The 9,707-nt window shown below is 45.9% G+C and overlaps 1 protein-coding gene across 5 annotated transcripts in view; it reads right to left on the bottom strand.

Moving 5' to 3' along the window:
* PTPRA (protein tyrosine phosphatase receptor type A) overlaps positions 1–9,707 on the bottom strand; it is a 208,324-nt gene that overhangs the window by 44,395 nt on the left and 154,222 nt on the right. For 4 of the 5 annotated variants that reach the window (XM_075572537.1, XM_075572565.1, XM_075572555.1 and 1 more), the window contains 7 exons: positions 9,044–9,180; positions 8,167–8,257; positions 5,333–5,409; positions 2,908–2,944; positions 1,830–1,927; positions 256–375; positions 1–79 (listed from right to left, as the gene is read on the bottom strand). The exon at positions 1–79 is cut by the window's left edge and continues 88 nt beyond it. In XM_075572537.1, coding sequence (XP_075428652.1) covers positions 1–79; positions 256–375; positions 1,830–1,927; positions 2,908–2,944; positions 5,333–5,409; positions 8,167–8,257; positions 9,044–9,180 — 639 coding nt within the window. Of the gene's footprint in view, positions 80–255; positions 376–1,829; positions 1,928–2,907; positions 2,945–5,332; positions 5,410–8,166; positions 8,283–9,043; positions 9,181–9,707 lie in introns of all 5 variants that reach the window. The other variant, XM_075572575.1, reaches the window with a different exon arrangement.

Raw genomic sequence — 9,707 nt, 5'->3', positions numbered from 1 at the left:
GCACCCCGAAGTCAGGCCAGCTGGTGAAGTGAAACTGAGTCACAAGCCGCTGAGGCTTCTTGTTGGTGACATCACCAACCTGGGAAAAGAGGGGAAAAAAGGGGAAAATGGGGTCAAATGCCCAAGATGTACCCTTCATGTACAGATCACAGGTGTGCATTTAACATTGTTCATCCAGTTTGGGCATGAGTGGAAACTCGCCGCTTGCTCTCCAGTTATAACCCATTGGATAACATTGTGCACACAGTACTGTACCTGTTGGATGCAGAATTTTCGCACGGTGTAATCCACTAGAACGGTCATATCTTCCACGGACACTCGGATATTTCCGTAGGTCCAGCACCCTTGGTCTGGCCAGTACTGGGCACATTTACACTGCAGATGAGAAAGTATTACAATTAAATACACCCAATAAAAATACCACGTTGTGAGCACGTTCACGTCTCTCGCAGGCGCTAATGGCGCTCATCATTGAAAGCGCCCGCGGCGCGGGAAAACTAAAAAAAAAAGAGCGCCGCCGCGTTTAAAAACAAACCGGGGAGAAAGCCGCGTTAGATTAAAGGCGGCCGCGTCTGTACATTAGAGACAAGTGATATCACTGTCTAATGTACAACGGTTATTTTTATGTTAAGTATTGTCTTTCAGCCGTTTTATACACAATGCGGTAAATGGCCCATTTCTACGGCCGCGCGTATAGTGCCCGCGACGTCACCCGTCGCCGCTAGCGAACGTTCTATTTCACTTTGTGGTGGCGTCGCGGGCGACCAGGTCATTGATTGGTTCAGGGGCTGTCACATGAGGCGGAAGCCCCTGAAAAATCAAATATTGCCGGCTTCAAAAACAATCGCGCCGCCACGTCGCGCTTACTCTAAGCGCACGCGGCGGCGGCGACAATGCATTTGTTTTCGGGCGACGTCGCCGGCACTATAAGCGCAGACTAAGAAGCAGCTTTCAAAAGAGGCAATTAAGCCGGCGGATATTTTAGCGATTTTTTTTTATTCAAATGAATTTCTATCACATTGAAGCAGGGGGTCTCCGGACCTCAACCTCGTTAATTTCAGCTCCGGTGACCCCCTGCTTCCGGAGATAATCACTTCTGAATTAGGTGCCGGCAGCAGCTTTCCTCGGCTGCCAGGGCTCACAATATGTCCGCTGTTGAAAGTTTCATGTCCTACGGGCCAATAGGAAGCCGTGACATCATCGGTGCAGCATCCCATTGGCCCATGTGACGCGGAAGCATTAAACTTTAAAGCTCTGCTTGCTGAGCCGGGACCTACTTCGGAGGTAAGGATCACCAGAAGCAGGGGGTTCCCGGACCTGAAATTAATGGGGTTCAGCTCCTGAGACCCCCTGCTTCAATAAGATATAATTTTAAAAAATTTACATGCATCTTCTAAACAAACCTGTAGGTGTCACTATAAGGCAAGATGTGAGGGAGGCAAATTGAGAGGCATATGGGTGAGATGAGATAGGAAGCAAGTAAAAGATCAGATAGAAATCGGGGAAGCAAGGAGAGTGTGAGAGAGAGAAAGAGAGGGTAGGGGGAGAGAAGGGAGGAGGGGGGAGAGGGGGGAGCAGAGATGGGGAGTGGGGAGTGCAGTGGGAGGGAGCAAATGAACGTGAAAGAGAGGACAAAAAGATAAAAAGCAATTTGCTATCCAAGAAAATAAAATGATGGGAGTGCTTTGAACAACCAAAGCTAACGGTATATACATCACTGAGAATAAGGCACTAGAAATACGTTAATATATGTCCCGGGTGACAGGGGCAGACTGGGGCAGGCTCAGTGACACGCACTCATTGGGTAAATGTTCGGCTCTGCCACTTGCCTCTTTCCTCTCTTTCAGATTTGTCACCATGACAATCGTGGCTGTATTCTGTTCCCAGATCATCCTCCAGTAGTCATTCACCGTCTCCTCTTTTGGTCCTTCAGAACGGAGGGGGGGGGGGGAGAAAAAAGGGGAGATGTGGGGAATCCCAGACAGACAGCATAGGAAGCGCAAGGATACAAACTGCAGGGCACGGGAATGACCAACATACACATGTCCACCGCATTCAATACTGATCAACATGTACCAGTCTGACATTGCAAATCAGTCCAAGTGTTTGATCAGAAATACAAGCAGAGCCGTCAGAACCAAGGAGCTATTTGCGCAGCTTTACAGCCCATACTAGGGGAGTATGCGGCACCGCGAAAAGCAGAATATACACAACGAATCCCTAGCAATCTAACTGATAATATATTAAGCAGAGAGCAATACAAGTCATTTGCCCAAGGTCTTCTAAAATTGGCAGGTCCCATCACTTCAGAGACCAGTCCCTCAGCCACACTAAAATGTTAATGTCTGCACGGAGACTAGTTTGTTACAGTAAAGGGCACTGCATAGATCAGGCATTAACTGGCCATTACTGCCCAGCGGGTTTGAAAGAAAAAAATGCAAAAAATGGTTATCTAATCCCTGAGCAGGAAAGTGCTGTGTAACACATTGTGTAACACACGCACACACTGCGTCACATGAAAAACTCAACGGGGGGGGGGGGGGGGAAACACAAATATTTATTTACGGACGCTATTTATTCTCTACACATTGTTATTCGGTCAAACTCTGAACACATATTTTTGCTTACAGAAGTATATTAAAAAAAAGTTGCCCAATTCCAGTGCAGAAATGGATGCCGTCGCCGACGAATATATTAGTATTATATGACTTTTAGACCGAATGCTAAATATTAAGCGTGCAAACCCTTTTTGAAGAATACTACCCCCTCTATTTGTGTTTTTCTAAAATCCTTGTGCTGAATGGTTGTCCCCTGTGTGTATTTACATTACAGTGAGGATATTACACAAACTCACACACTCATACGGCACAGGAAAGCAGTACAAATATACCCATGTTTTAGCTGTACCTTGTGCAGCCACGAACTTGTTTTTCTCTTGGTATCCCTGCAAAAAGAACAGAGGCAAAATAACAACGTGGTATATTTCGCATGGTCATCACTCGTCTTAAAAATACAAATAATCCCATTCCCACCAAAATCAACATGGGAGCCCTATATTTGGTTTAGCAGGCCCCATCTACCCTAACGGGCCTCGCCATAAATGACGTCTCAGGATTGTGCTCATTAAGACATTTTATCCCAGCATATGAGCTACTGAAATGATAATACAGACAATAAAGCAGGTATTAGGTACAGAGTAATAATACCTGCCTCCAAGGTTCCTTCCTGCATTTGCAGTATGTAGTATGTTACAAGGCCTACTCGGAGGTAGCATGCGATGCATGTCAGAAAGTAACACTACAATACACACACATATTCTTATATTCCTACATATGCTGCAACATGAGCGCAGGAGACGAACGCGACACTCTTACATTTCATTTGCCAACAAGAGAAACCGGATTCTCCCAAGTGCAGCCACTGGCACAAACCTCGTCCGTGCACCAGGGCACAAATCCACAAAGCTTTGTTAAGTGACTTCAGTAACAGCCGCTTGTGATAATGAGGTGTAAGAGACATGTAAATTAGGTGTTACCCCATCGTCACTTCACCACAAAAAGTCATTTGGGGAAAGACGAGGGGGGAGGAGACGGACAAGCGAGGGGGAGGGGGGAGACGGACGAGCGAGGGGGAGGGGGGGCGACGGAGGGGGGGCGAGCGAGGGGGAGGGGGGACGAGCGAGGGGGCGGGACGAGCGAGAGGGAGGGACGAGCGAGAGGGAAGAGGGCGGACGAGCGAGAGGGAAGAGGGCGGACGAGCGAGAGGGAAGAGGGCGGACGAGCGAGAGGGAAGAGGGCGGACGAGCGAGAGGGAAGAGGGCGGACGAGGGAGAGAAGGGGAGAAGAGTGAGGGAGAGGAGGTGGAGAAGAGTGAGGGAGGGAGAAGAGTGAGGGAGAGGGGGGGGAGAAGAGTGAGGGAGAGGGGGGGGGAAAGAGCAAGTGAGCGAGGTAGGGAAGGAGGGGTGGGGGGGGGGAGTTTGGGGGGTGGAAGAGCCAGGGAACGTTTGACTAATTTTGTTGAGTACACATTGACCTGTGTACCTCCCAAAGTACTCATTTCAATCATTTGAATATACTGTGCAGTTTCAAATTGGGTTATTTCTCAGGTGCGTTCAGAGGCCCGTCTCCACATCTCGCCTCTCTACCCAGAACTGTTTCAGGCTAATGGACAGGAGTATGGCCCAGACATATTTAATGTCGCGTTACTGGAAAATAACTACAATAATCTGATGTGCTGCCTGAAACAATGGCCTCCTCTCCCGCTGGCGCGTTGCCTACGTCCCGCTGCAGCACGCCACGGCTTGCAATAACTACATCTCTATGCTAATGCGATATCGCAGAACCGTTCTCTTTGCATCATTGGGCTCGAGGATACACGTTAACCGCAGGAAAAATACCTTCTGTTACTGGTTAGGTGACGTCACGCTATGAGCCTTGATTTAACAAAGCTTCGTGTATCTGACCCTCGGTGAACGCTTACCAACGATCTGCAAAATGTCGTGCCTACCTCCGGCTGCTTGTGCCCCTATACTATACGATGTACCCCTATCCTCACACGGTGGTCACTTCTAGGTAAATAGTTGTGATCACCACCAGAGGGTTTTCCTGGCTGTTGCCATTATTGTATTAATGAGTATGTATTCCACCCCTTGGTCCTATGCCTATGAAGCTCGTATATTTTACCACTGAAAAGAAGTTGCCGCATTCTGGACTACTCTTTTGTCCACCTCTGTTCCCATAGTATCCCTTCACCCCTCCCCTCACCGCCTCACCTGAGTATCCCCTCACCCCTCCCCTCACCACCTCACCTGAGTATCCCCTCACCCCTTGAATCTAAGCTCTGTCTTCTACAGAACGTTGTGCCACTTTCAAACAGCATACGTTCTATTCTCATCCCACCGGTACCGCAGGCTCCAAGTGAGCTCCTTTTAACACAACACTAAATCGTCTACCGCTCTTCCAATTCCTCTACCCACGAATACATTATGACCAACTTCAAGGCAGCACGTTGGCCGGCGCGCGTTCAAGAAGGAATGGCAACCCCTTCACTTAAATCTAAAGAAGTTGCACATACAGTGCATCCCCGACCTGCCGTGTGATCTTTCCAGGCAAACCAGTATACATGCCCCAAAACGCCCTTAAAGTATGTCTTGTACTTATTGCATATTCTCTTTTACGTGCTGCAGAGATTTTGTACACGAAAAAATTGCCGTTTACCTCTCTAACCCCAATATTATATATCAAGTGGCTTATGCGATATTTGCTACCATGGTATGTGCAGAAAGGTGAATATCCGAGCTTTCACCCATCAGGAGGGAGATGCACAAACTTACATTGATAAAAGAGGCATTGATATAATCAGAATCTGGAACGCCCTCAATTGGTGCCAAGTGAAGTCTGGAATGATCATCTGTAAGGATTGAAAAGGAGTGTTATTAAGAAGCATCTCTCTCAGATTGTGGCCCCCTAGAAGTCGCACCACGTTTGCCCGCTATGTACATAACAACGGAACCGCTGCCCACTATGTACATAACAACGGAACTGCTGACCACTATGTACATAACAACGGAACCGCTGACCACTATGTACATAACGGAACCGCTGACCACTACAGAAATTAGCTGCGCTACTAGGGGTGCCAGGTGGCTTCTCCAAAAATACTGGGCTCAATGGTGAAAGGTGCGTCAGGTCACTATGTCCAGGGAGGAGAATACCGGACACATACATGTCCAGTATTACAGTACCTCTCATTTTTCACTGGACAGAGTATCCAAATACAGGACAGTCCGGTTCAATACCAGACACCTGGCAACCCTAAGCGCAACAACCAACAGTCTCATCTACTGCATAAAATGTTACAGCTTTGCCTTAACATGACAAACAGATCTACTTTCTAATCCATTCCGTACCATGAGATGTAAGATTAAGAGGGAGACTATTTTAGTTAAAAAAAAAAAAAAGAAGAAAACACGCGCTATTTCAGATGATTATGATCATATTTTAGTTCTGTCACCTGCATATTCTGCAGCGCAGTACAAAGTGGGGGTAAAGACCAGAACAAGCACAAAGTACGTAGAACTTAAAACACCATGAAACAATAGGTAGTGAGGTCCCTGCTCCGAACCCGGGGCAGAAACTACGCAGTGCCTAAACTGGCTCGATTCCTCGATTGTTGTGACGTGCCAAGTTGTCGCATTTACTATTTTAGTTCGAGACTGTGGTGGTTTTGGAGGCAGAACACAAACCAGGATTTTAGAAAAAGGCTCTTGTCTGCAAACTGGGCTTGGTAGGGTTATCATTTAAGGGTTCCAAAGGGGAGACCATCATATTTTAACCGAGGAGCCAAAATACAACAACAAATACGAGGAATTAGTTGCCCTAATAAAAGCAAAACGGTAATATTGAGAGGAAAAAAAGATAAAATAGTAGACGTATTGGTCCCTCGTGTGTGGGGGAAAAAGGCAAAAAATAAAATAAAAAAATGTAGTGCACCTTTTAATGGACCAATGGTACTATAGTGTAGTTTGCGCTGTGTACAAACTTCAAACCTCACAGGGATCTTCCTCAGATATCCTGTCCGGTTTGTACACTACTGTAGACTATTATTGATCCAATAAAACATATCACTACTCTCTTTTCCCCCTTGTATTATCATTTCTTCAGTAAGATCTAAAGAAAGCTTGTAAACAAGCTGCTGATCACAAAACCTAATGCATCTATCCAGCCCTGAAGAAGACACTCCTAATACACAGGTAGTTCTCAGCAAATTAAAAAGATACTTTTCACAGGGACCAGGTGCTCCTTGGAGATGAGATTAGCGGAGCTCAACGTTTATTGTGTGAAATGTACGTGACGGGTTCCTTTATTCCAAAAGGCCAATATATCTTTAAATATTTGGTTTTAACGTTTGATGTATATACATGGTAAAGAAGAAAAGAAAAAAAACGGGCACCAACTGTGTTTAAAAGTGATAATAATAATGAATTCCTAAGTGTGAATTTTTACTCAACATACTGTAGAATATAAAAGAGAAAAGATTCTTCACATCAAGATCTATCTCTATATAAGTGCACTCGTGTTGAAAGCAATTAGCACACAAATGTGTTACTAATGTGATATCAAAGATAAATTGTGTCAAATAGTGAATCAGTTAAATACATATATTAACCTTCAACAAAAATCGTGTCTGCTGCTTGTCAAAGTGGATGGCTCAGCATCACACAGAGGAACATGGAACAGAAAGAAAGACACAGCGCACAACTCTCATAGCGAGCCTTAGAGCCCGTCTGTGAGGAAGTATTTGTTCCAGCCGTGTGCCGTTATTTGGGTACTGACCCGTGGACTAGTGACCAAGTGAAGGATCCTCTGGAATACTAAAGTCTCTGGATGTAAGGACGTTTCCATCTGGACCGGAGGTTGATGATCACAGCGGGAGTCCACGAAGCAAGTCCTCTGTTTCCACGAGCGGTAACATGTACCCTAAACCTGCCCTGCCTGTTTAACTGATATTCCTGTACGTGCATACAGTATATATTACCACAATTGTTGTTGCATTATAATGACTTATTTACTCCATGAGAGTTGTGCGCTGTGTCTTTCTTTCTGTTCCATATAAACATGGTAACCAAAAGCCCCGGAGCAGACAACATCCCCCAGCTTTCCTATCAAACCCAACAATGTGGGGTACAAAATAGTAACAAGTAAGGGGGGGATTCCATGATTTCCAAACCCAAACTAAGCCCTTTCCCTTTATGGACATGTGTTAATATTCCTATTTAGAAATGGAAAATTGTAATAAATAAGGGACGTTTCAAAATAAATAAATGCGTGTGTGTCTGTGTATTTAGGGGATGTTATTTATATGCTAGATAACTCGGATGCACTGACAGTGGCCCCTTGCAGACGCACTTAGCAGAACACACTGTTACTGTCTCTAAGCTCTCCCTAATTACCACCGATTGTAAGCTCTTCGGGGCAGGGACACCCTTTCCTATTGTTACCATCATGTCAGAGGCGCTTACTCTCACTCTGTGTTATATTATGCTGTGTGTATTACTACTGTGATGCGCTATGTACATAAATGGCGCTACATAAAGATATACATACATATACGAGGCACGTTTAAGATATATATATACACACAAATACTGCAAAGGTAAATACATACAAGGTAAAATATTGACGTATCGGTTCTTCTCTTTGTTCTCTTCTTTGGAGGCAGCTTCGCAGGTGGCTTGGATGGGACAGGCAGGGAGAGCCTGGAACATCAGAAGCACAATAGGTCTACATGTAGCCACGAGAGACGAGAACCCAGTGTGAATGGAGACTCTTCACATCTCCTGCTAGGTGGCAGCAAAGTCATGCTGAAGAGCGTGAAGGTCGGGAAATGCAAATAAGTATGAAATGGATAGCAGGAAATGCATTGTCTGCCCTGGAAATACGCACTATACTTCCCAGCAACAGTCTGCCTTAATGACATCACCGTTATTAAAGGTGCGAGTGGTGGATATTACCGAGACGTCTTATTCAAGGGGATGTATAATGTTATCTGAGGAAGCAGGCCCTGATGTATCAATAGGAGTGACCAGACATTCGCCCTATACATTTTAATGACAAACTGACAAAATCCCAGTAAAAATGTATATGGGGTATGCGTGTTCCCTGCTCTCAATACATTTGGTGTCAATATCCGTTTACGGTGCGACACAATTACTGGTGAATGTCCTTTCGTTGGTTGGAGTAGTGTCCAATCCTCCCCCCGATTCAGCACAGCCAAACTTACTCCATATGTTACCGTGAGATTACCATTTAGTCCCAAATTTTCCCAGTGTTAAACAAAAAGGACACGTATTGAACCAGAACTGGACTAGAATATCACCAGGACATAAAGGCTAACATCAAAGGGAATAGGATAACACTATATTTACACGTTCACGGCTGTCCGGGGCGGCCGCGTGTTACCGGCCTCTCGGCATCAGAAACGCCAGCGCAAGGTTACATGTGCGCCCGTACACACCATCCACTTCCTGCATCCAAACACTCACGTTGAATTCTTCCCGGAACATCTTGTTGTCATCAGCCATCCGCCGGTTAATCTCCTCTTCCAGCTTGTCCACGGGCAGCGGCGGGTACTTCCGATTGGTGCTGGGGGATCTCGCCAGCAGCGGCATACTCTGAGGCTCTGCAAGGTTAGCAAGACGGGTTTATTTCAAATCGACTAGACATTTGGAACAGCAGCGATCACCGAGGTCAGGGAAGCAAAACACAACCCGATTCCTGGGACACAAACGTTTAACGTACAAATAACGCGTGTAAAGCAGTGACATAGACCAAGGAAACGGTGTAATATTACAACGGCAGGAGAGGTGTGTTCAAATATCTGTCATTAAAATAACACTTTAGATCCACACTTGAAGCATTGCTGCAGGTTCGTAGCCGTAATGTACAGGAATAATGAACAGCAGTGTGTAAGTGCCAGGGTACACAGCAGTGTGTAAGTGCCGGGGTATACAGCAGTGTGTAAGTGCCAGGGTACACAGCAGTGTGTAAGTGCCGGGGTACACAGCAATGTGTAAGTGCCGGGGTATACAGCAGTGTGTAAGTGCCGGGGTATACAGCAGTGTGTAAGTGCCGGGGTATACAGCAGTGTGTAAGTGCCGGGGTATACAGCAGTGTGTAAGTGCCGGGGTATACAGCAGTGTGTAAGTG

This window comes from Ascaphus truei, chromosome 1, assembly GCF_040206685.1.
Source record: "Ascaphus truei isolate aAscTru1 chromosome 1, aAscTru1.hap1, whole genome shotgun sequence".
In the NCBI taxonomy this organism is placed as follows: Eukaryota; Metazoa; Chordata; class Amphibia; order Anura; family Ascaphidae; genus Ascaphus; species Ascaphus truei.
This window is presented reverse-complemented; position numbering and strand designations above follow the sequence as displayed.